Consider the following 27,320-nt stretch of genomic DNA (forward strand, 5'->3'; position numbering starts at 1 on the left):
TGATAAAGGCAAAGATGTGCTGAGGTAGGGATGAAAGCAGGCAATGTTACAGAGCTGGAAGTCAGTAGTCTTTATGATGGAGAGTATACAGGGTCGGAAGCTCTGCTCAGGGTCAAAAAGGATGCTGAGGATTCAGAAAATTTGGTTCAGCCTGAGGCAATGGCTGAGGAGGGGGATGGGGGTATGGAGTTTGTAGCATGGGCCGAAGATGATGGCTTCAGTCTTCCCAATGTTTAACTGGAGAAAATTGCAGATCTTCCAGGGCTCGATATCAGACAAACAGTCTGACAACACAGAGGCAGTGGAGGGGTTAAGCACGGTGATGGAGAGGTAGAGCTGTGTGTTGTCCATGTATATGTGGAAACCAACCCCATGGGTGTACTTTTAACTTAACTAGTCAGATGGGAAACTGACGGAGCAGATGGAATGCTAGTTTTACACCCCGCCTACTATTAATGGAGAGTAAAATCGGGCGAAGTGTAAGTCCAGCATTGCTCTCAATCTCGTCAATTTTCTGATGGGCGGGTTAGATTAAAATTGCTTCCCATGGCTCCGGAAGATGTTGCCAAGCGGAAGCATATAAATGAGAAAGAGTCAAATTCTTTTGGGACTCTGGAGGTAACGGTGCAGGGGCAGGAAGAGAAGCCAATGGTGGAGATGCTCTGGCTATGAACAAACAGGTAAAAATGTAACCAAGCAATGGCAATCTCATTGAACTGAACAGAGAGGCATTGGAGGAGAATAGTGCAGTCAACCATGCCAAAGGCTGTATAGAGGTCAAGGAGGATGAGGAGGGATAATGCACCATGGTTCAAACATGGAGTTGCAGGAAAGATGGGCACAGATTTGGAAGAGGACAACTTGTTCATGGAGGCCAAGGGAGCAGGAGATGAGACTCATTAACAAGATAAGCTTGGAGGACATAAAGGGAGTTACGAGAGAAACTGGAGAACAATGTGGGTTCAGAGAAGGAGCCTACGAGGAGATATTATCTTGAGGGCAAGGGGGAGGGTGAAAACAGCAGAGACAGCTGAACAGGTGGTCTCAATCTTCACTAAAGTAGTCTATGAGTTCCTCAGTTATTGTTAGTTATGAAGGTGGAGGGGGCAGGAAATATAGGTATTAGAAGATAATTGGTAGTGAAAAAAAGAAGCCAGCGGTTGTCTTTGCTTTCCAGGATGATTCTGGAGTAGTGGGTGGTTTTGCCACAGGAGAGTGAGACCTTATAGTGCTTGCTGTGGTCCAGCTAGATCTGGTGATGCATGTCTAAACCATGCAGAAAACCAGTTGTGTGTCTGATCCACTCAAATCTGCACCTCTTGGAGTTGAAGGAATGAAGATGGAGGAGCGTAAAATTTTTGCGAGGGACAAGAGCATCAAAGGTGGAAATGAAGGAATGGTTAAGCAGATAGCCAGCCACAAACAAATTGTGGCAAGTGGAGAGCTAAGGTTTAACTAGTTGGGTTTTAGAAAGTGTAGTTATAAGTGATTTGGAGGAACAGTTTTTTCCACATATGGCCACAGAAGGAAATGGGTTTGTGATAGGACAAGGATGTGAGTGTCAAGGGATACAAGGACATTGGTTGGAGATGGCCTTGTCTGTGATAGAGACCATGGGAGGAAAGATGGCAAGTGCAAGGGCATTGATGTGAATATAGTCAAGAGAGCAAAAATGGAGGGACAAGTTTAGGGAACAAATGAGGTCAGTGAATTTAGAGCAACGAGAGCAAAGAGCGAATGAGATGAAGATTGAAATCATTGAGAATGAGGAGTCAGTTAGTGCAGAATGATAAAGTGAAGATTGATTCTCTGTATTGATAGAATGCAGTTTGTATTCTGAAATTCTAATAATTATTCATATATAAAGTGCAATAAGTCAAAAGGCAAGTCATTGTTACTTTTAATGTTATCAAAGGTTTAGAAAAGCTATGGGTGATTTAAAAAGTTCCGTTGTGGAAATAAGAAGAATTTAAACCAAAGAAAGAATGCCTCTTCCCTTGGGTGATGTTGTCTCGATAATCCATTGTTTTTTCTGGAGACAGCTCATGTAATCGCTTTTGTACTTCTGTTTTATTGAATGCATGAGGGAATTTTAGTTTTGAAATCTGAAGCTTAGGTTCATCACAAACCAGCATATCACCCCTTTTCACTCGTGGCTGTTGGATTGATCCAAACAAATCCTCATTTTCTGAAGCATAAGATCTAGATATGGGCTGTATATCACCAGATGCATAGTTGACTTTATTAAAACATTCTGCATCTTCTCCATTGTATTCAACACTATTTGATGAAGGTGGTTTGCTCAAAGCCATGTGATTCTCTTTTGTTATATAACCTAACAACTTACTCTGTGGTAAATCTATATAGTTGATGTCACCTTGCACCGTTTCTGGTCTTGGTGGCAGCTGCAGCTTTGAAAGAGGCTGAGCATGCTCAAAATATTTTATTCTGTAAGCTGGGATCCTATTTATAACTGGAGTTGCCCAACAATCCATCATCCTTTCTTCCTGATGTTGATAAAATGCAGATGGTTTATTGAAATTCCTCATTTGTTGAACTTTGTATCGTAACATTTGGATGTCAGAAGAATGGCAGCAAACGCTTGATGGGGTGGCTGTTCGGCAACGCATATTTTTCCAATTGATCTGTTTCGCTTCATATGTACACGTATTCATCTCAACAGTTGGTGGTAATGAGTCAGCTTCACAAATGGGTGACTGTGGCTTTACATCAAATGACTCATGTGCTGGTGTACTTGATGAAGTGGGAGGGGCATCAACATATTGATAATTGAAGTCATCATCTGTGGAAATTCCATTAATCTTCACTTTTTTCTTCAAAGGCCGCAAGGGTGGATTAGGCAGAAAGGATGGATGAGACTGTTCTTTCTGTTGGAAAATTTGAAACCGAGTAAGTCAGCAAAACTAAATACCCAACACTTAGGCTGCTATAAACTATCTGCTAACATCCATATCTATCTATTCCAGCTAATTTCAAAGGCATTGAACTTTAGGGTGTTATGTGTCTGGATGGCAAAAAAATAGTGGTTGGCTAAAATGAGGACATACTTGTTAAATCAACCAAATTTTTAAAGAAGTATATGTGGACAAATCTAAAACTCTTTAATTTAGTCAATAGGTATCAATGAGGAACAAGTAAACTGCAGAAAGCAGTACAATTAAATCTCAACTTTTTAAAAATTGGAAAACTACTAATCCCAAACTGGTAATCGGCGGAAATTCAAATCCCAAACTGGCAAGTAGCAGGAAATCAAATCAAACCAATCAAATCACTACAAAAATGTTGTGAAGCTGAATTCCTCCTCCAGCTGAGAATATACTGGAAAAAGCTAGCCTCCCGCATGAGTTCTTGATACACACTCCTATCAAGCGATCAATTCTTAACAACTGACAGTATATTCCATTAATAATATTAGAAGATTGCAAGAGACAGCAACAAAATCATGGAAGGGAAATGGTCCGGTGAATGTCATGCTATTTACCCGTGGCGTTCTCCTATCTTTACATAGGTAGAAACTCTGTATTTACAGCATTCTGAATAAACATCACAAAGATAAGGATTGGAATCATAGAATCATACAGCACAGAAGGAGGCCATTCAGCTCATCGTGGCAGTGTCAGCTCTTTGAACGAGCTATCCAGTTAGTCCCACTCCCCTGCAAATTTTCCTTTTCAAGAATATATCCAATTCCCTTTTGAAAATTACTGTTGAATCTGTGTCCACCATATTCTCAGGTAGTGAGTTCCAGGTCATCACAACTCGCTACTTAAAAAATGTATCTTCTGCACGGATTTGTTAAAGGCAAATTGTGTTTGACTAACTTGATTGAGTTCTTTGATGAAGTAATGGAGAGGGTTGATGAGAGTAATGTGGTTGATGTTGTCTATATGGACTTTCAAAAGCTGTTTGACAAAGTTCCACATAATAGACTTGTTAGAAAAATTGAAGCTCATGGATTAAAGTAGCAGCGTGGATATGAAAGTGGCTAAGGGACGGAAAGCACAGAGTAGTGGTTAGGGTAGTGGTGAACAGTTTTTCACACTGGAGGGATGTACACCATGGTGTTCTGCAGGAGTCGTTATGAGGACTACTGCTCTTCCTGATATATGTTTATCACCTAGACTTGAGTATATAGGGCATAATTAAAAGTTTGCAGATGACACGAAACTCAGAAATGTAGTAAATACTAAAGAGTATAGTAACGGAGTTCGGAAAGACAGACAGACTGGTGAAATGAGCAGACATGTGGCAGATGAAATTTAATGCAGAGAAGTGTGAAGTGATGCATTTTGGTAGGAAGAATGAGCTGAGGCAATATAAACTGAAGGGTACAACTTTAAAGGGGGTGCAGGAACAGAGAGCCCTGGGGGTATCTTGAAGGGTTTTGATAAACTAAATAAGGCAAAACTGTTTCCAGTGACAGAAGGGTCGGTAACCAGAGGACACAGATTTAAGGTGATTTGCAAAAAAAGAGAGGTGACAATAGGAAACATTTTTTCATGCAGTGAGTTGTTTGTGATCTGGAATGCACTGCTTGAAAGCGTGGTGGAAGCAGATTCAATAGTAACTTTCAAAAGGGAATTGGATAAATACATGAAGGGCAAAAAATTTCAGGGCTATGGGGAAAAAGCACAGGAGTGAGACTAATTGGATAGCTCTCTCAAAGAGCTGGCACAGGCACGATGGGCCAAATCTGCATTGTATCTTTCATTCATCCTCCTCTGGTTCCCACATCAGTGTCCTCTAGTTACCGACCTTCCTGCCAGTAGAAACTGTTTCTCCTTATTTACTCTATCAAATCCCTTTATAAATTTGAACACCTAATTAAATCTCCCCTTAACCTTCTCTGCTCTAAGGAGAACAATCCCTGCTTCTCGAGTCTCTCCAAGTCTCTCATTTCTGGTATCATTAGAGTAAATCTCCTCGACAACCTCTCCAAGGTCTTGACATCCTTCCTGAAGTGTGGTGCCCAGAATTGGAAACAATACTCTAGCTGGGGCCTAACCAGTGTTTTGTAAAGGTTTAGCATAACGTCTTTACTTTTGTACTCTATGCCTCTATTTATAAAACCCAGTATCCCACATACGTTTTTTACAACCTTCTCAACTTTTCAACCTGCCACCTTCAAAGATGTGTGTATGTGAATCCCAGATCTCTTTGTTCCTGCACTCCATTAAAATTGTACAATTTAATTTATATCGATTATTAATTTATGAAATGCCTCTTTTTTGTTTTTCCTTCCAAAATGCATCATTTCACACTTCTCTGCATTAAATTTCATCTGTCATGTGTCTGCCCATTTCACCAATCTATGTCCTTCTGAATTCTGTTACTATCCTCTTGATTGTTTATTACATTTGTGTATTGTGTCATCTGCAAACTTTGAATTGCTATCCTTTATATCAATGTCCAGGTCACTAATATATATCAAAAAGAGCAGTGGTCCCAATACCGACCCTTGGGGGACACCACCGTATACTTCCCTCCACTCTGAAAAACTACCATTTATCGCTACTCTCCGCTTACTGTCTATTAGCCAATTTTGTATCCATGCTGTTACTGCCCTTTAATCCCATAGGCTTTAATTTTGCTAACGTCTATTATGTGGTATTTTATCAAACGCATTCTAAAAGTCTATAAAGGCATCATCAAGCCTTTCATCAAAGAACTCAAGCATTAGTCAATAATGGTTTATCTTTAACAAACTTGTGCTGGCTTTCATTTATGAACCCATGTTTTTCCAGTGACAATTCATTTTGGCCCAGATTATAGTCTGTAGATGTTTCCCCATCACTGATGTTAGGCTGACTGGCCTATAGTTACTGGGTTTATCTCTCTCTCCTTTTTTGAACTGGAGTATAACATTTGTAATCCTCCAGTTCTCTGGCACCACTCCCATATCTAAGGAGGATTGAAAGATTTTTGCCAGCGTCTCCACTATTTCCACCCATACTTCCCTCAGAAACCTAAGATGTACCCCATCCATACTGGGTGACTTTTATACTTTGAGCACTACGACCTTTTTAAGAACCTGCTTTTTTATCAATTTTTAATCCCATCTAATTTCTCCACCTCCTCTTCCTTTAACTATGATATTGACAGCATCCTCTTCTTTTTTGTAGACAGATGCAAAGTGCTCATTTAGTACCTGAGCCGTGCCCTCTGCCTCCACAAAAAGATTTCATTTTTGGTCCCTAACCCTTTGACCACCCTTTTACTCTTTAAGGATTAATTTCCCTTATTCTAACTTGTCCACATTTTTGAATCCACCCCCCAACCACCCTCAGTGATTCAGTTCTTTTTTTAAAATTCGAAGCCAAGGTCCGCATTTTGTTAGAGGAAAAAAAAGATGCAGGAGTAAATTTTCATCTTTACATCCTAAGTGTTAAGGATCGTCTAAGTGGATTGCAGGAAGGAAAATTGAGTAGGGAGCCGATACTCTCTATTCCATCCAGGCAAGACGCAAGACCTAGATACTAAAGAAGAAATCCTACCCCACTATTTTCATTGGGAGACAAATTCAAGTAGGAATCTTCTCAAGGTTGCAGTTAAGTCTGCCACCTTATGGCAATACTAAAAAATGACACTGCTCAGCACATTTAATAGGTGCTACCTGTTTCACGGTGCAAGTGGATTATTGTGACACATATTAAATGTCAAATTCTGTTTCCCTCTTCATTTTTTCCACCTCTCTACCTCTCTTTCTTCCTTTAAGACGCTCCTTAAAACCTACCTCTTTGACCAAGCTTTTGGTCATCTGCTGTAATTTCTTCTTATGTTTTGTTTTGTCTTAAAACACTTCTGTGAAGCGCTTTGGGATGTTTTACTATGTTAAAGGCACTATATAAATACAAGTTTTGTTGTTGCAAAAATTCTGCAGTGCAGAGATATTGCCTCTGGCAGGCTGCTCATTCTAGGTGCTGCATTGCTAGTCAGTAGTCAGCGAATATGTCTGTTACTAGTAAATACGGTATTTCTTAGTTTATAAAAGATGAGGGCCGAAATTGTGAACCGCTGTTTGGGGTGGGAGTTCCTGCGCCAGGTGCAGAAGTTCCGCCCCTTGACCAAAATTTGGCTTATCGCCCCCCCGAGAACAAGTGGATCGTAAAATATCACGCTCCACTTGCTCTGCAGGTCGCAAGCGGGGCGGAAGGACTCCATGAAAGGCGCAGTGCTATGCGGTGGGACGCGTAGCGCTGCTGTGCAGACAGGGCCATCACTTTCATTAAAGAGGAGGGCCAAGCTGCTGACTCTGCGGGCGGGAAACGGGGCCATCCCTGGACCACCAGGGAATGGGGTGCTGTGGCAGCAGCCCTGCACACAAGCGGTGTGCTAGGCTGCAAGATTGCCACAAAGACCCTGCCATTTAAAAAAAAATTCTTCACCTCCCCTTTAATGTTTGCCCCGCGTGAGGCCTACAGCCCAGTACGTGCTCCCTGCAGCTGTCGCCGACATCGCCTGCTGCAGTTTCAAGGATCACTACCGAATTTTCGCTCCGGGGCAAAAACGGGTCGCTGCGCACGGTGATGACGACGCAGCTGAGCGGGTCACTACCGGTTACCGCCGCCATTAACTCCCGCGGAATTTTGTGGGAGTTGGTAGCGCTGCCGCACCGGGCGAAAAATCGTTTGCGCCCCCGGGGGGTGCTAACGGGAGGCACAAATGCCCCAGATTTCTCCCCCAAGATTTTTTAAAAGCCAGGATACAGCATAAAACAACTGGGCACAAATTCAAGCCTTACTCAATCTTGAGATAAATGGAGAGTAAAACCAAGCTTGGGGCGCAGATTGTTATGTCACTTATGAAATGGAAGCTTAAGATTCAGCCAGGAGTCATCCTCCATTAAACTAGTGCAGGTAACTATAACTTAGAAAAATGATTTTGGTTTTAACCATTTTGATTTGGGTACACAATTGAAGTATGCATGGTACTGCTTGACCCTGAGTTTAGCTTCAAACCCTGCATCCAACAACAATAACAACGTGCATTTATATGGCACCTCTAACATAATAAAAACATTCCAAAGAGCTTCACAGGAGTATTTTCAGACAAAATTTGATACAGAGCCACTTAGAGATATTAGGATAGGTGAACAAAAAACTTGGTCAAAGAGGTAGGTTTTAAGGAGTGACTTAAAGAAGGAGAGGGAGGTAGAGAGGCGGAAAGGTTTCAGGAGGCAATTCCAGAGCGTAGGGTCTAGGCAGCTGAAGGCACGGCTGCCAATGGTGGAGTGATGGAAATTGGGGATGTGCAAGATGTCACAATTGGAGGTGTGCAGAGATCGTGGATGGTTGTAGGGCTTATAGAGAGGTAGGGAGGGGCAAAGCCATGGATGGATTTGAACACAAGGATGAGAATTTTGAAATCGAAGTGTTGCCGGACCTGGAGCCAATATAGGTCAGCGAACACAGGGGTGATGGGTCAATGGGACTTGGTGCGAGTTAGGATATGGACAGCAGAGTTTTGGATGAGCTTAAGTTTATGGAGGGTGAAAGATGGAGTAGCACTCTTGTCTCTGAGTCAGAAGATACTGAGTTCAATTCCAGAGACTTAAGCACAAAAATGTAGGCTGACATTTCTGTCCCATACTGGGGGAGTGCTGCACAGTCAGAGGTATTATCTTCGTATGAGATGCCTATCTCCACCTCCAAAATATCACCGATCTCCAACTCAATCTTACTCCTTCTGCCCCAAACCCCTTATTTACCTCTTTGCCCTCTTTAGACTATACCAGTGCTGTGCTCACTGGTCTCCTGAACTCTGAACTGTGAAGCACATTGGGAAGTTTGCGACTTTGAAGGTGCTATATAAATATTAATTGTTATAGTTGTTCATGCAATTCATTTATTCTTACTGGAAGGCAAACAAAAAAGTTTAAGCAGAAAAATGTGACCATATAATTTATTGAAAGCACAGATAAGAACATAAAAAAGTTTCAGAACAGGATACGGACATTAGGCCCATGAAGCTGGTCATTTTTTTTTTTTACAGATCTTCACCCTGAAATTCTTCAGATTTGGCAGTGTGATTTTTGTGCAGTCAGGGTGGTGGGGCAAGGATGAGGAGAATTTAGGGTGGGTCTAGGTTCTGCTAGATCTCCACAGGAAGTGGGGGCTGGTGCTTCTTGTGATGACAACAGAAGAGAATGATCTGGTGGGATGATGGGCGGCCTGAATCCTGCTAGAGTTGCCATCGTATGTCTGCATGAAACAAAGAACAGTATGTGTCAGGATTAAATCCTGGTGGAAGTGGGCACAGCAGCTCTTTAAAAGTTGATTCTCCTGCGGCGATTCTTCTTGTCACTTTGTCTGATTTAGTTGGCTTCGCAATGTGCTTGAGTGAAATTACTCCACTCCCACTGGGACTTTTGCATAATGGCTAGTTAAATTTGCCGACACTTAGATTTATGACTGTGTCAGTGTTGTGGTTGGTTGTTGGGTGGATTCTGCTCTGCGGTGCTCCAGGTGGCAGAGCAGCCCACCAGAAATTTCTAGGCGCTTATCTTTCCATATGTACCTTCTCATCATATTCTTCAATCCCTTCGCTCACCAGAAATACATTTAATTGAGTTTTAAATCCACTCATAATGACCACTTCAATGATCTTTCCTGGCCTGTGATGTTGTTGGTTTGGTCAGCAGACTTTTTTTATGAGTAACTTGCCACTGCATACTAGGTGTAATGCCCAGCTGTATTTGTATGTACACAATTGCTTGTCTCCGCCTCTGCCTCAGTCCATCTGCTGCTGAAATGCTCATCCATAGAAACATAAAAAATAAGTGCAGGAGTAGGCCATTCGGCCCTTGGAGCCTGCACCACCATTCAATAAGATCATGGCTGATCGTTCAGCTCAGTACCCCTTTCATGCTTTCTCTCCATACCCCTTGATCCCTTAAGCCGTAAGGGCCATATCTAACTCTCTCTTGAATATATCCAATGAACTGGCATCAACAACTCTCTCCGTTAGGGAAAATCCACAGGTTAACAACTCTGAGTAAAGAAGTTTCTCCTCATCTCAGTCCTAAATGGCTTACCACTTATCTTTAGACTATGTCCCCTGGTTCTGGACTTCCCCAACATCGGGAACATTCTTCCTGCATCTAACCTGTCCAGTCCCGTCAGAATTTTATATGTTTCTATGAGATCCCCTCTCATCCTTCTAAACTCGAGTGAATATAGGCCCAGTCGATCCAGCCTCTCCTCATATGTCAATCCTGCCATCCCGGGAATCAGTCTGGCGAACCTTCGCTGCACTCCCTCAAGCAAAAACGTCCTTCCTCAGATTAGAAGACCAAAACTCAATGCAATATTCCAGGTGAGGCCTCACCAAGGCCCTGTACAACTACAGTAAGACCTCCCTGCTCCGATACTCAAATCCCCTAGCTATGAAGGCCAACATACCATTTGCCTTCTTCACCGCCTGCTGTACCTGCATGCCAGCTTTCAATGACTGATGTACCATGACACCCAGGTCTCGTTGCACCTCCCCTTTTCCTAATCTGCCGCCATTCAGATAATATTCTGCCTTCATGTTTTTGTCACCAAAGTGGATCACCTCACATTTATCTACATTATACTGCACCTGCCATGCATTTGCCCACTCACCTAACCTGGCCAAGTCACCCTGCAGCCTCTTAGCATCCTCCTCACAGCTCACACCGCCACCCAGCTTAGTGTCATCTGCAAACTTGGAGATATTACACTCAATTCATTCATCTAAATCATTAATGTATATTGTAAATAGCTGGGGTCCCAGCACTGAGCCCTGCGGCACCCCACGAGTCACTGCCTGCCATTCTGAAAAGGACCCGTTTATCCCGACTCTCTGCTTCCTGTCTGCCAACGAGTTCTCTATCCACGTCGGTACATTACCCCTAATACCATATGCTTTAATTTTGCACACCAATCTCTTGTGTGGAACCTTGTCAAAAGCCTTTTGAAAGTCCAAACACACCACATCCACTGTTTCTCCCTTGTCCACTCTACCAGTTACATCCTCAAAAAATTCTACAAGATTTGTCAAGCATGATTTCCCTTTCATAAATCCATGCTGACTTGGACTGATCCTGTCACTGTTTTCCAAATGCGCTGCTTTTCATTTTTAATAATTGATTCCAACATTTTCCCCACTACTGATGTCAGGCTAACCGGTCTATAATTTCCCGTTTTCTCTCTCCTTCCTTTTTTAAAAAGTGGTGTTACATTAGCTACCTTCCAGTCCATAGGAACTGATCCAGAGTCGATAGACTGTTGGAAAATGATCACCAATGCACCCACTATTTCTAGGGCCACTTCCTTAAGTACTCTGGTATGCAGACTATCAGGCCCTGGGGATTTATCGGCCTTCAATCCCATCAATTTCCCTAACACAATTTCCCGCCTAATAAGGATATCCTTCTGTTCCTCCTCCTCACTAGACCCTCGGTCCCCTCGTATTTCCGGAAGGTTATTTGTGTCTTCCTTCGTGAAGACAGAACCAAAGTATTTGTTCAACTGGTCTGCCATTTCTTTGTTCCCCATTATAAATTCACCTGAATCTGACTGCAAGGGACCTACGTTTGCCTTCACTAATCTTTTTCTCTTCATATATCTATAGAAACTTTTGCAGTTAGTTTTTATGTTCCCAGCAAGCTTCCTCTCATACTCTGTTTCCCCCCTCCTAATTAAACCCTTTGTCCTCCTCTGCTGAATTATAAAATTCTCCCAGTCCTCAGGTTTGCTGCTTTTTCTGGCCAATTTATATGCCTCTTCCTTGGATTTAACACTATCCTTAATTTCCCTTGTTAGCCACGGTTGAGCCACCTTCCCCGTTTTATATTTACTCCAGACAGGGATGTATAATTGTTGAAGTTCATCCATGTGACCTGTAAATGTTTGCCATTGCCTATCCACCGTCAATCCTTTAAGTATCATTCACCAGTCTATTCTAGCCAATTCAAGGCCACTACCATCGAAGTTACCTTTCCTAAGTTCAGGGCCTTAGTCTCTGAATTAACTGTGCCACTCTCCATCTTAATAAAGAATTCTACCATATTATGGTCACTCTTCTCCAAGAGGCCTCGCACAACAAGATCTCTAATTAGTCCTTTCTCATTACACATCACCCAATCAAGGATGGCTAGCCCTCTAGTTGTTTCCTCAACATATTGGTCTGGAAAACCATCCCTAATACATTCCGGGAAATCCTCCTCCACCGCATTGCTACCAGTTTGGTTAGCTCAATCTATATGTAGATTAAAGTCGCCCATGATAACTGCTGTACCTTTATTGCACGCGTCCCTAATTTCTTGTTTGATGCTGTCCCCAACCTCACTACTACTGTTTGGTGGTCTGTTCAGAACTCCCACTAGCGTTTTCTGCCCTTTGGTATTCCATAGCTCCACCCATATCGATTCCACATCATCCAAGCTGATGTCCTTCCTTACTATTGAGTTAATTTCCTCTTCTAACCAGCAATGCCACCCCACCTCCTTTTCCTTTCTGTCTATCCTTCCTGAATGTTGAATACCCCTGGATGTTGAGTTCCCAGCCTTGGTCACCCTGGAGCCATGTCTCCGTAATGCCAATTATATCATATTCGTTACTTGCTGTCTGCGCAGTTAATTTATCCACCTTATTACAAATACTCCTCGCATTGAGGCACAGGGCCTTCAGACTTATCTTTTTAACACACTTTGCCCCTTTAGAATTTTGCTGTAATGTGGTCCTTTTTGCTTTTTGCTTTGGGTTTCTCTGCCCTCGACTTTTACCTTTCTTCTTTCTATCTTTTGCTTCTGCCCCCATTCTACTTCCCTCTCTCCCCCTGCCATATTAGTTTAACCCCTCCCCAACAGCACTAGCAAACACTCCCCCAAGGACATTGGTTCCGGTCCTGCCCAGGTGCAGACCATCCAGTTTGTACTGGTCCCACCTCCCCCAGAACCGGTTCAATGTCCCAGGAATTTGAATCTCTCCCTACTGCACCACTCCTCAAGCCACGTATTCATCTGAGCTATCCTGCTATTCCTACTCTAACTAGCACGTGGCACTGGTAGCAATCCTGAGATTACTACCTTTGAGGTCCTACTTTTTAATTTAGCTCCTAGCTCCCTAAATTCATGTTGTAGGACCTCATCCCATTTTTTACCTATATCGTTGGTACCTATATGCACCACGACAACTGGCTGTTCACCCTACCCTTTCAAAATGTCCTGCAACTGCTTCGAGACATCCTTGACCCTTGCACCAGGGAGGCAACATACCATCCTGGAGTCTCGATTGTGGCCGCAGAAACGTCTGTCTATTTCCCTTCCAATAAAATTCCCTACCACAATAGCTCTCCCACTCTTTTTCCTGCCCTCCTGTGCAGCACGGTGCCATGAACTTGGCTGCTGCTGCTCTCCCCTGATTGAGTCATCCCCCCCCCCAACAGTACCCAAAGCGGTGTATCTGTTTTGCAGGGGGATGACCGCAGGGGACCCCCTGCACTACCTTCCTTCCACTGCTCTTCCTGTTGGTCACCCATCCCCTATCTGGCTGTGTAATCTTTACCTGTGGTGTGGCCAACTCACTAAACGTGCTATTCACGACATCCTCAGCATCATGGATGCTCCAGAGTAAATCCACCCACAGCTCCAGTGCCTCAATGTGGTCTGTCAGGAGCTGGAGCCAGATACACTTCCTGCACATCTAGTTGTCATGGATACTGGGAGCGTCCCTGGCTTCCCACATAGCACAGGAGGAGCATGACACATGTCCGTGCTCTCCTATCATGACTTAACCCCTAGATTAACTTAATTTGGCAACAACAATGATAAAGGTTACCGACTGATGAAGGAAAAGAAAAAGAAAAACTTCTCACCAATCACCAGCCAATCACTTACCCCCTTGGCTGTGACATCACCCTTCGATTTCTTTCTTCTTCTTTTTTGCTTTCTCTCCCTGCAGCTGCACTAGCTGGCCTCCCCGACTCACCACGCTGCTCCCTCCGACTGATGGGCCTTTTGTTGGCCACTCCGACGTCCCGCTCCACCTCACCGACTCACCACGCTGCTCTCTCTGACTGATGGGCCTTTGTAGGCCTCTCTGACGTCCCGCTCCGCCTCCCCGACTCACCATGACACTCCATGATTTTGTTAACTCCAGACACGACTATTTTAATGCCCTTGTGACCGGCCATCCATAAACTTGAGCTTATCCAATACTCTACTATCCTGACTTGCAGCAAATCCTGTTCAACTATCATCCCTGTGTTCACTGTCCTACATTGGCTCCCGGTCTATGAAATCCTCAATTTTGAAATTCTCATTCTCATCTGCAAATCCCTCGATGGCCTTGCCCCTCCTTATCTCTGTAACCTCTTCCAGCCATACAACCCTCTGCAAAGTCTGGGTTCTTGCAACTTTGGCCTGTTGTCTATCCCCCACTTCCTTCACTCCACTACTGGCAGCCATGCCTTCAGCTATCTAGGCCCTATCCTCTGGAATTCCCTCCCTAAATCTCTCTGCCCCTTCACGTCTCTCTCCTCCTTTAAGACTCTCTTTAAACCTAGCTCTTTGACCAAGCTTTTTGGTCACCTGTCCTAATGTTTCCTTCTTGGGGCAGGGGGATGGGAACCTATGCAGGGAGACAGATGGAAGTAAAATGGGATCAGAAGCAAAAGGTATAAAGAAGAAAAGTAGAAGTGGAGGGCAGAAAAATCAAAGGCAAAAATCAAAAGACATGGCTCCAGCGTGACCAAGGCTGGGAACTCAACATTCAGGGGTATTCAACATTCAGGAAGGATAGACAGAAAGGAAAAGGAGGTGGGGTGGCATTGCTGGTTAAAAGAGGAAATTAACTCAATAGTAAGGAAGGACATCAGCTTGGATGATATGGAATCGATATGGGTGGAGCTACGGAATACCAAAGGGCAGAAAACGCTAGTGGGAGTTCTGTACAGACCACCAAACAGTAGTGAGGTTGGGGACAGCATCAAACAAGAAATTAGGGACGCGTGCAATAAAGGTACAGCAGTTATCATGGGCGACTTTAATCTACATATAGCTTGAGCTAACCAAACTGGTAGCAATGCGGTGGAGGAGGATTTCCCGGAATGTATTAGGAATGGTTTTCTAGACCAATATGTTGAGGAAACAACTAGAGGGCTGGCCATCCTTGATTGGGTGATGTGTAATGAGAAAGGACTAATTAGCAATCTTGTTGTGCGAGGCCCCTTGGGGAAGAGTGAACATAATATGGTAGAATTCTTCATTAAGATGGAGAGTGACACAGTTAATTCAGAGACTAGAGTCCTGAACTTAAAGAAAGGTAACTTCGATGGTATGAGACGTGAATTGGCTAGGATAGACTGGCAAATGATACTTAAAGAGTTGACGGTGGATAGGCAATAGCAGACATTTAAAGATCACATGGATGAACTTCAACAATTCTACATCCCTGTCTGGCGTAAAAATAAAATGGGAAAGATGGCTCAACCGTGGCTTACAAGGGAAATTAGGCATAGTGTTAAATCCAAGAAAAGGCACATAAACTGCCAAAAAAAGCAACAAACCGGAGGACTGGGAGAAATTTAGAATTCAGCAGAGGAAGCCAAAGGGTTTAATTAGGAGGGGGAAATTAGAATATGAGAATAAGCTTGCACGGAACATAAAAACTGACTGCAAAAGCTTCTACAGATACATGAAGAGAAAAAGATTAGTGAAGACAAATGTGGGTCCCTTGTGGTCAGAATCACGCGAATTTATAATGGGGAACAAAGAAATGGCAGACCAATTGAACAAATACTTTGGTTCTGTCTTCACTAAGGAAGACACAAATAACCTTCCGGAAATACTCGGGGACCGAGGGTCTAGTGAGGAGGAGGAACTGAAGGAAATTATTATTGGGGTCTAGCGAGAAGGAGGAAAAAAAGGAAATCTTTATTAGTCAGCAAATTGTGTTTGGAAAATTGATGGGATTGAAGGCCGATAAATCCCCAGGGCCTGATCATCTGCATCCCAGAGTACTTAAGGAAGTGGCCCATGAAATAGTGGATGCATTGGTGGTCATTTTCCAACATTCTATAGACTCTGGATCAGTTCCTATGGACTGGAGGGTAGCTAATGTAACCCCACTTTTTAAAGAAGGAAGGAGAGAGAAAACATAGAATTATAGACCGGTCAGCCTGGCATCGATAGTGGGGAAAATATTGGAATCAATTATTAAAGATGTAATAGCAGTGCATTTGGAAAGCAGTGACAGGATCAATCCAAGTCAGCATGGATTTATGAAAGAGAAATCATGCTTGACAAATCTTCTAGAATTTTTTGAGGATGTAACTAGTAGAGTGGACAAGGGGGAGCCAGTGGATGTGGTGTATTTGGACTTTCAAAAGGCTTTTGATAAGGTCCCACACAAGAGATTAGTGTGCAAAATTAAAGCACATGGTATCGGGGGTAATGTACTGATGTGGATAGAGAACTGGTTGGCAGACAGGAAGCAAAGAGGAGGAATAAATGGTTCCTATTCAGAATGACAGGCAGTGACTAGTGGGGTACTGCAAGGTTCAGTGCTGGGACCCCAGCTATTTACAATATACATTAATGATTTAAACAAAGGAATTGAATGTAGTATTTCCAAGTTTGCAGATGACATTAAGTTGGGTGGCAGTGTGAGCTGTGAGGAGGATGCTCAGAGCCTGCAGGATGACTTGGACAGGTTAGGTGAGTGGGCACATACATGGCAGATGCGGTATAATGTAGATAAATGTGAGGTTATCTACTTTGGTGGTAAAAGCAGGAAGGCAGAATATTATTTGAATGGTGACAGATTAGGAAAAGGGGAGGTGCAATGAGACCTGGGTGTCATGGTACATCAGTCATTGAAAGTTGGCATGCAGGTACAGCAGGCGGTGAAGAAGGCAAATGGCCTTCATAGCGAGAGGATTTGAGTATAGGAGCAGGGAGGTCTTACTGCAGTTGTACAGGGCCTTGGTGAGGACACACCTTGAATATTGTGTACAGTTTTGGTCTCCTCATCTGAGGAAGGACATTCTTGCTATTGAGGGAGTGCAGCGAAGGTTCGCCAGACTGATTCCCGGGATGGTAGGACTGACATATGAAGAAAGACTGGATCGACTAGGCTTATATTCAATGGAATTTAGAAGAATGAGAGGGGATCTCATAGAAACATATAAAATTCTGACGGGATTGAATAGGTTAGATGCAGGAAGAATGTTCCCAATGTTGGGGAAGTCCAGAACCAGGTGTCACAGTCTAAGGATAAGGGGTAATTCATTTAGGATCGAGATAAGGAGAAACGTCTTCACTCAGAGAGTTGTGAGCATGTGGAATTCTTTACCACAGAAAGTTGTTGAGGCCAGTTCATTAGATATATTCAAAAGGGAGTTAGATGTGGCCCTTATGGCTAAAGGGATCAAGGAGTACGGAGAGAAAGCAGGAATGGGGTACTGAAGTGCATGATCATATTGAATGGTGGTGCAGGCTCGAAGGGCCGAATGGCTTACTCCTGCATCTATTTTCTATGTTTCTTTGCTTGGTGCCAATTTTTGTTAGATAACGCTCCTGTATCTTAATAACCATTCACTGAATTTACCAATTTACTCACCAGCTCGGAGAAGTAGCTGTATTTTCCTATCAGTTTTGCCATCTCTTTGTCAAAGTAATCATCTAACTGAATGGGATTCATTGGTCCACTGCCTAATTATAAATACAAATTAAAGAGTCAGTGAAAGAGCGAATGCCTAGTCCATAGAAATCTCGAAGTTTGTAGCTTATAAATAATTAGTTGATTAAAATAAAGATAAAATAGTGGCAATGTGGGAAATTAAATGCTTAGCCAGCAACTTTAAAAAGAAAAGGGAAAATTATAACATTTCATACATGTGTGTTTCTTCAGAATCATTCGTTGATATTTTAAGGTCCCTCGTTTGTGTAGAAAATGCATGACGTTGGTTGTCAAATATAGTAATAATTAAACTCCATTTGTTGCAGTTACTTTCAAGTGAAATAATCTTTCACTTGGGATTTTAACCTACCTGTGAAGTCCCTCTTGTATGTGTTTAGCCAATGTGATTTCTCTATGTTTTTCAGTATATTAGTGGTTGTCTCAGAAAGGGCATTTTCTATGCATCGCTCTGATCTGTTGGGGGCGACAGCCTTCGGTGGTATGGGATACAATATTTGATTTTGTTCTGTAGCTGATTTAGGATACTGCAATGAAAGAATAGAGAGGCCGCCAAGCTGTATTAAAAGAGATCCAGTATCAGAAATAAACAGTAAAATGAAGTGTTACATTGACTCTGTACTTCCCGTAGAAGGGCTTGGTATTTTTACATGTTCCATTTACAAGCGTACACTACACTGGTTTTGTTCAGAATACCCACTGCATTCATCTGTTTCCATAAAGATGAATGTCACAGTTTTCACAACTAAAAGTTTAATTTAATTTAGTACAGGTTCTGTTCTTTTGAACGTGTATTTTCTTTAAAAATTAGGACTTGATCATTTTAAAATGATTTCCCAATCAGCCGACTTTGATAATTTTGGTATTCTTCCATTCTATGTGGGTTCAGAGCATTTGAGATTGAAAAAGACTTGTTTAAAAATTCTCATTGCTGTTGCTTTCTCAGATGTATATGGCTGAAAGTTATGTTTAGTCACTGTCATGTATCTTACATTATTATATATAACTGTATCCTAAAATGCTATACATGACTGTAATAAGATATGACCTGTAACCACCAGCATACCTTACCATCAGGGGTGCACTTGCAAGAGACAGGTATATAAGGACAGGTCTCAGGCAAGTGCAGCATTCCAGAGCTGTGAAATAAAGGTGCAGGTCCAGAGTGACCTTGACTTCACTACATGCCTCGTGTGAATCTGCACTGAGGGGACAGGACTTTACAGTGGCGACGAGTTACGGGATTACAGAATCCACAGAATGACGAACAACGGATCAGATGAAAAGTACAATGCGGGAGACAATTGGGAGGCCTTCATAGAAAGGCTCCAGCAAAGCTTTGTAACCAAAGACTGGTTAGGCGATGATAAGGCAGACAAGAGAAGAGCCCATCTCTTGACCAGCTGTGGCTCTAAAACATACGCTTTAATGAAGGATCTGTTGGCACCCGAGAAACCAGCAAGCAAGTCGTTTGAAGAATTGAGCACACTGGTAAGAGACCACCTGAAGCCAGCGAGCAGCCTACACATGGCCAGACACAGGTTCTACAACTACAGACGCTGTGTGGGCCAGAGCATACCCGACTTCGTGGCGGAACTTCGGAGGTTGGCTAGTTTATGTGAGTTCTCCGATGAACTGAGGAGAGAAATGCTGAGAGACTTTTTCATTGAAGGAATAGGCCACGCAGGCATATTCCGAAAGCTCATAGAGACCAAGAACCTGACCTTAGAGGCAGCAGCACTGGTTGCACAGACATTCTCGGTAGGGGAAGAAGAAACGATGTTGGTTTACAATGCAGGTACGACAACTAACGAAATATCGGAAGAAGAAGTTCACAGCACTAAACAAGCTGCTACCCCCACACACAGACAAAAGCGGGAGAATAGGCTCTCGACAGCAGGCAGAAGCCATCAAGGGCCACAGGAACGACCGTTCACACCTCATCAACCCACAATGCGAGCAATCAACTACAAACTGAGAGAAGCTCAAGAGAAATCAGCCAGACGCAGCTCATTCTTTGGGAACACTTTGAACAATGGAACAGGTCTGTGCTGGAGGTGTGGGGGTGGGCACTCGTCAAGGGGATGTCGATTTCAGCAGGCTGTTTGCAGAAATTGTGAAAATACAGGGCATTTGGCCCGCATGTGCAAAAAAACGGCAGCTTGGCTGGTATATGAATCGGATGGGGTCGGAAAGCGGACCAGAAGATGGTGGGAACAGTACCCGGGACACTGATGTACAGCGGATCAACACGATCAATGGCCGCTGCTCCTACAACAGGACTCCTCCTATAATGATGAGGGTCCTACTCAACGGGATATCTGTCAACATGGAGCTGGATACGGGAGCGAGTCAATCTCTCATGGGCTCTCAACAATTTGAACAGCTGTGGCCGCATAAAAGAGACAGACCAAAACTCACAAGGGTCGACACCAAACTAAGGACCTATACCAAAGAAATCGTACCAGTCCTCGGTAGCGCCATGCTCTCTGTCACACACAAAGGGACAGTGAACCGACTTCCCCTGTGGATTGTCCCCGGAAATCCCCCAGCACTGCTGGAGAGAAGCTGGCTGGCAAAACTGAACTGGAAATGGGATGATGTCCATGCCATGTCATTAGAGGAACGGACCTCCTGCTCAACAATTATAAAGCGATTTGAACATCACTTTCAGCCAGGTGTGGGCACTTTCAAAGGGGCCAAAGTCAAAATCTACATCACACAGGATGCCAGACTGGTCCATCACAAGGCCAGAGCTGTACCCTATGTGATGAGGGAAAAGATTGAACATGAACGAGACCGGCTTCTGCGGGAAGGCATTATATCACCTATGTAATTTAGCGACTGGGCAAGTCCCATCGTCTCAGTCATGAAGCCTGATGGATCCGTACGAATCTGTGGGGACTACAAATCTACCATAAACAGAGTCTCTCTACAGGACCAGTACCCGCTGCCCAGAGCGGAGGACTTATTTGTCACATTGGCTGGAGGTAAACTTTTCTCAAAATTAGACCTCACATCTGCGTATATGACGCAAGGATTGACCGAGGAATCCAAGCTACTCACCACCATCAACACACATCGAGGCCTTTTCATGTACAATCGATGCCCATTCGGCATCAGGTCGGCAGCTGCCATATTCCAGCGCAACATGGAGAGTCTGCTCAAGTCCATCCCGGGGACGGTTGTATTTCAAGACAACATACTTATCACGGGCAGGGACACCAACTCCCACCTCCGTAATTTGGAGGAAGTACTAAAGCGGTTGGATCGGGTCGGCCTACGAGTCAAGAAATCCAAGTGCCTGTTTCTCTCACCCGAGGTTGAATTTTTGGGCAGAAAGATTGCCGCTGATGGAATCCGCCCAACAGAGTCCAAAACAGAAGCAATTCACCTGGCACCCAGGCCCCGGAATGTCTCAGAACTGCGCGCCTTTCTTGGGCTACTCAATTACTTTTGGAACTTGATGCAGAACTTAAGCACGCTGCTGGAGCCTCTCCCCGTGCTACTCAGGAAGGGGAACGATTGGTTTTGGGGGGACGCCCAGGACCGCGCCTTCAATAAGGCACGCAACCTTCTGTGTTCCAACAGTGTTTTGACTTTCTTTGATCCAGGTAAAAAGCTAGTTCTCACATGCGATGCGTCAGCGTATGGGTTCGGATGCGTTTTGCAACATGTCAATAGTGCGGGCAAATTACAACCCATAGCTTATGCCTCCAGGTCACTTTCGTGGGCGGAGCGCGGGTACGGAATGGTAGAGAAGGAGGCGCTCGCGTGTGTGTATGGTATCAAAAAGATGCACCAATACCTTTTCGGGGCCAAGTTCGCATTAGAAACCGACCACAAGCCCCTCACGTCCCTCCTATCCGAGAGCAAGGCAATAAACGCCAACGCCTCGGCGCGAATTAAACGGTGGGCACTCATGCTGGCGTCCTACGACTATACCATAAGGCACAGACCAGGCACAGACACCTGGCGACCACGGAAGGGTCTGACAAACAGGACTGTGAGATAGTCATGGCAATCAATGCCTTTGAGTCCACAGGTTCGCCCATGATGGCTCGCCAAATCAGAGCCTGGACGGCCAGCGACCCCATATTATCCTTAGTAAAAAGTTGTGTCCTAACCGGTGACTGGGCAGAGGCTCGCAATGCCTGCCCCGAGGAATTAAAACCCTTTCACAGGCGCATGCATGAGCTATCACTACAAGCAGACTGCCTGATGTGGGGCAGCCGAGTAGTCATGCCTCTGCAAGGCAGAGAGGCATTTGTCCGGAAGCTCCACCGCGAGCACCCGGGGATCGTTCTCATGAAGGCCATAGCCAGATCCCACGTTTGGTGGTCTGGTATTGACGCGGACTTGGAGCTCTGCGTCTGAAGGTGCACCATTTGTGCCCAACTCAGCAATGCCCCCAGGGAGGCTCCACTGAGCCCCTGGCCCTGGCCTACCAAACCGTGGTCGGGGGTGCACGTAGACTATGCGGGCCCATTCATGGGCAAAATGTTCCTCATAGTTGTAGATGCATTTTCAAAGTGGATCGAATGCACCATTTTAAACTCGAGCACAACCTCCACCACTGTGGAGAGCCTCTCAACCATGTTTGCAACGCACGGAATCCCTGACATATTGGTCAGTGACAATGGTCCATGCTTCACCAGCGCAGAATTCCAAGACTTTATAATTGACCACGGCATAAATCACGTCAAGACGGCACCGTTCAAGCCGGCCTCCAACGGCCAGGCGGAGAGAGTAGTACAAATTATTAAACAAGGCATGCTTAAAATCCAAGGTCCCACGCTGCAGGGTCGCCTGTCGTGACTGCTGCTGGCATACAGATCTCGTCCGCACTCATTGACTGGGATCCCCCCCACGCAACTGTTGATGAAAAGGACTTTAAAAACAAGGCTCTCATTAATCCTCCCAGACATGCACGAAATCGTTGAGGCAAAGCGCCGTAAGCTGACTGAGTACCATGACAGAAATTCGGGGGGAGATGGAATGAGATAGGAGACAAAGTGTTTGTACTAAAGTGTTTGTACTAAACTATGGCAGGAGTCCCAAATGGCTTGCAGGGACAGTAACAGGCAAGGAAGGAAACAGGCTACTGGAAGTACAAATGGACAATGGCAAAACCTGCCGGAGGCATGGAGACCAAGTCAAAAGCAGATTTTCCAACAGCACTGCGGAACCAGAGGCAGACTACAATGTGGAACTCGAACCACACCTGGTGGACAGACAGAGGGAACAACCTGAGGAAAGGGCAATCCCAACAGACAGCCCAGGCGAGTCAACAACAATCACACCAATTGAAACAGACAGCCCAGGCGAGATACCAGCAACCACACCCAAAGAAAAACAGACACCAAGGCAAACAACTGAACCACAACTCAGACGCTCCACGCGAGAGCGTAGACCACCTGAGAGACTGAACCTATAAAGACAATAAGACCTTGGGGGAGGGTGATGTCATGTATCTTACATTATTATATATAACTGTATCCTAACATGCTATATATGACTCTAATAAGATATGACCTGTAACCACCAGCATACCTTACCACCAGGGGTACACTTGCAAGAGACAGATATATAAGGACAGGTCTCAGGCAAGTGCAGCATTCCAGAGCTGTGAAATAAAGGTGCAGGTCCAGAGTGACCTTGACTTCACTACATGCCTCGTGTGAATCTGTACTGAGGGGACAGGACTTTACAGTCACAACACAACATTCAAATTTAAAACTGTGACAAGGTACTTACAGATAAATGTAAAGTATTATAGACTAGAAGAGAAAGTGAGTTGAAACAGCTAAGTGTGAAGTTGAAAAAGGAACAGGATGTTAGTAGACTTGGTGCTTACATGTACAGGCACTGCAGAGCAGCAATCAGAAAGTAAAGCAGAATGCCGAACTAATCACCAAAAAAAACTTGACCAAACATATCATTAAACCAGGCCAGGCAGAGGGGGGTCACTGGCAGTGTAGGTTAGGACTTATATCAGGAAGTTCCTCTTCAAAGTTATCAACCTATTGACTGGACTTTAGAATTGAATGATGGAGGAGAAAACTCTATGATTATTTAAGAAACACCTGGATTTTATGACAGTATAACTATATATTTGTCTGGATGGATGATCTAGGATGGGCTTAAGTGGCCTTCCTCATTCATTTCTATCCCGTGATCTCGTCAAAGCATGAGGAGAGTTGAAATCTTCCCTTGGAAGTTCCTTGAAGATTTCAGGGATACTGGTTGGATCAATAAGCTTGGAGCTGGAGAATAATTATAGTTGAGGCTTATTAATTGGGATAACTTGGTGGGAATAAATTTAGCTCAAAGTAAAACCAAGAAATATGAATTTAAGTACATTGTGGTTTAACTAATATTAAAATAGGCCACCAATAACTGGGAGCAATTGAAAGGCATTTATAAAAAATATATACTCTAAGTCTTCTTAGAGCAGGTGCACTTACTTGAAAATATCCTTCTTGTCCTGGCCAATGTAAACCTTTTGGCTGAGTGGATACTTCCTGGATTTCAAGTCTATAGGGAGATCCTGAATTTTAGTAGCAAAGAATTTGGAATTAATTCTGTGGCTATTTATAAAACCAAACGATATAATTAAAAAGGTAGTCTCGTTATCAGGACTTACTTTGACAATCAATTGGGATCAGTAAATTATCCAACCCAATGATGTTTTCATGACTCAACTTGTTTTTTTTTTAAATAACTCTTTTAATAACATTTTTGTGCTCATTAAGGAAAAGGATGCAAGAGCTGGGAATAGAACAGTTATCAGTTTTAGGCAAAGCACAGCCATCTGCCATGTACTACTCTGGCCAACAATTTGACTTAACATCAGCCTTTTAAGAGCACCCTATACTGAAATAATATTCATTCACTTTCCTAAACAGGCACCAACCATGCTTGTGGCCTCTCTGATTGAGACGGTTATAAGCCTCGATTTTCCCTGTAGCCAGAAGAACTAGCATTAATTTGGCTAAGAGTAGGCTTTGCACCTGGTTGACTATTTCACTGCTGACTGCAGTAAAGTTCCTTGCATCAGCCAAATTGAAATGTTTTTGGCAGACTCCCGGGAAAGTTTACTGCCTGCAGAAAGGCAGGATTCCGAGCAGATGGTGGGATTAAGCTGAAAATTGATGCTGTTGGAGCAGGTGTGTTCTCCAGGTATCCTGCAGCAGCTTAAAGAGGCTAGAAGTCACCCTGGCAGAAGACAATTTGTGGCCTGTAAGCATCTGGGCAAAATCTGCCAGTTGGGGGAAGTGTGTATCAATCACCTTACAATTGATTACACTCATTGTGGTGAGCCATTTAATTTTTGAATGGTCTCCTCTGAGCCTAGTGATGTTGTTGTATACAAGCTTTGTTAGTATCCGGTGTTGCCAGAGCAATAATAATGGAAAACGTAATGTATGATGTCACTCCATCATTATAATTTGAATTCACCCTCACACGTTTGGGTGTGTGCTTCTGGACACCAACAGAGGTGACAGCAGCCTCTGGAAGCACCTGCTAAAGAAGAGAACAATCGTGCCTGTAGTATCACATTATTATATAGTAAGGAGTAGAAAAGAAAGAAATAACTTGCATACGTATAGCGTCCTTCACAACCTCAATGTCCCAAAGTGCTTTATAGCCAATTAAGTACTTTTGAAATGTACTGTTGTAATGCAAGGAAATGCGTTAACAGCAGAGAGATAAGTGATCAGATAATCTGTTTTTAGTAGTGTTGTTTGAGGGTTAAATGATGGCCAGGATACCTGGAGAATGCACCTGCCCTTCTTTGAAAGGGCTATGGAATCTTTTATGTCAATCCAAGAGGGAAGACAGGGCCTTGGTTTAACATTTCATTTGAAAGACATTGAAGTATCAACCTAGATTCAAGACTCTGGAATGGGACTCAGAGGTCAGAGTGTTACCACTGAGCCAAGACTGACTTTTTTTTTTAAAAAGAAAAAGAGGGAGAAATTCGGGAGCAACCCATTTGGGGCGTTAACTTTTGAAAGTTGAAAAAATTTGCGGCAGATGCTAATGTTTTTCAGCTTTAAAAAAATGTGTTGTTTATGCTCAGGAAGGAAGTGGAACACTAAATCAGGCACTCCACTTCCTTCCTGGAACGCTACAGGTTGCAGACGGGGCGGTAGTCGTGCAGCGTGCCACGTTCCGAGGCTTCTTTCCTCCCTTAAAGGGAAGGGCCATCATTGCAGGCTCTGCATTGGGGCCAATGAGCTCATCCCCAACAGCAGCCACAATCCGGCCCGATCAGCTCCATGCACTGCAGCAGAGTGCTAGGCTGATCGATTGTGGCCGAGAGGAATCAAAAAATTTGAAAAACAGCATATTTGAAATATTGTACTTACCTCGGCCACCTCCCCTTTAACTTACTCCCCAAAGCACCCGGCCTCTCAATCAATGCCTCCTGCAGCTGCCGGTGTTTTCGGCCAGCGATGCTACAGGGGTCGAACCGAAGTTCAGGTCCGGGCGCTATCGGGGCGATGCGCACAGCGATGATGTCACAATCTCCAGGTGAAGGAGATTGGGGCGCAATGTCCTACCGCTGCCGCAAACCTCCTGCGGAAGTTAGCAGGATTCATTCATCTCGCCGCGCCCGGTCGATAAGTCATGAGCACACTGTTATCGACCCCGGAGGCAATAATGGGAGGTGCTAAGGAGGCCAATTTCTAGGCTAAAGAGTATATGGGTAGGTTTTCTGGATTCTCAAACACGGCAAAGTACCTCATTGCATGCAAGTACTTAGAAAATATGTAGATCAAGTATATTAAGTGTGTTAGCATATATAATAACAATTAGTTGCTCTCCAGCAATCTCTCTCACAGTGCCTTGGGCCTGCTCAGTCCTTACTCCAGCCTCCAGAATATTCAGCCTCCAGAACACTCAGCCTTTCCCTCCAGTTTTGGGTCTGCTCAGTCTTCCACATTCCACTGTTTTGGTGCTCCAGAGCACTTTGTGGGGAGGGACTACACCTGCATGAATAAAGCTGCAGACTGAGCACTGCGGAGGTCTGACTGGGTGGGACAAACAGGAGGATGCAGACTGGGAGTGGCAGATAAAGCAGAACATCAGACTAAGAGAGAATTGTTGAGCAACAAAAGGTGCAGAATAGAAACCAAACACCGATTAAATTCCCGTTCTTTTGCAGCAGTGTTATAACCTGATGCATACAGCTGAAATGCAACGATACAACGTACCGAACGTACTGAAATGCAACATACAGTGCAGCATTAATACCAATGTCCAGTACCAATATCAACCTGCAGCACCAATTCTAACAATGACTTTCCTGAATCAGAATTGTGAATTGTTCCTCAAAACTCTGGATAGTGGGGTGGATTTTCCAGTCTCAATGAGTGGCAAAACTGATGCACAATGGACACTGCTCTCACTCACAATCGACACCCTCCCCAGAGTACAGCAGTGCAACATGCCTGGTAGGAAATGGTGTGCATGGTGGCCACAGAGCCCGGGAGAAGATGCAGAATAGATAACGTACCTTGGGGGAGTTGCCCAGATAAGGATACCTTACAGTGCCATATACCAGGTAAATGACCCAAGTACATGTCAAAAAGCAGTGCCTGTAAACTATTACACATTTACTATTGA

The 27,320-nt window shown here is 44.0% G+C and overlaps 1 protein-coding gene across 1 annotated transcript in view; it reads right to left on the reverse strand.

Annotated features, from left to right (window-relative positions):
• Nucleotides 1-1,937: 1,937 nt before the first annotated feature.
• The window catches only part of LOC139263855 (sperm-associated microtubule inner protein 4), a 91,637-nt gene continuing 66,254 nt past the window's right edge, over nt 1,938-27,320 (reverse strand). Inside the window, exons 6-9 of the mRNA XM_070879911.1 lie at nt 24,152-24,234; nt 18,037-18,211; nt 17,607-17,698; nt 1,938-2,888 (exon numbers count right to left, since the gene is read on the reverse strand). Of these exons, the coding sequence (XP_070736012.1) occupies nt 1,938-2,888; nt 17,607-17,698; nt 18,037-18,211; nt 24,152-24,234 (1,301 nt within the window). The remainder of the gene's footprint in view (nt 2,889-17,606; nt 17,699-18,036; nt 18,212-24,151; nt 24,235-27,320) is intronic.

The sequence above is a fragment of the Pristiophorus japonicus genome, chromosome 5 (assembly GCF_044704955.1).
Source record: "Pristiophorus japonicus isolate sPriJap1 chromosome 5, sPriJap1.hap1, whole genome shotgun sequence".
Classification (NCBI taxonomy): domain Eukaryota; kingdom Metazoa; phylum Chordata; class Chondrichthyes; family Pristiophoridae; genus Pristiophorus; species Pristiophorus japonicus.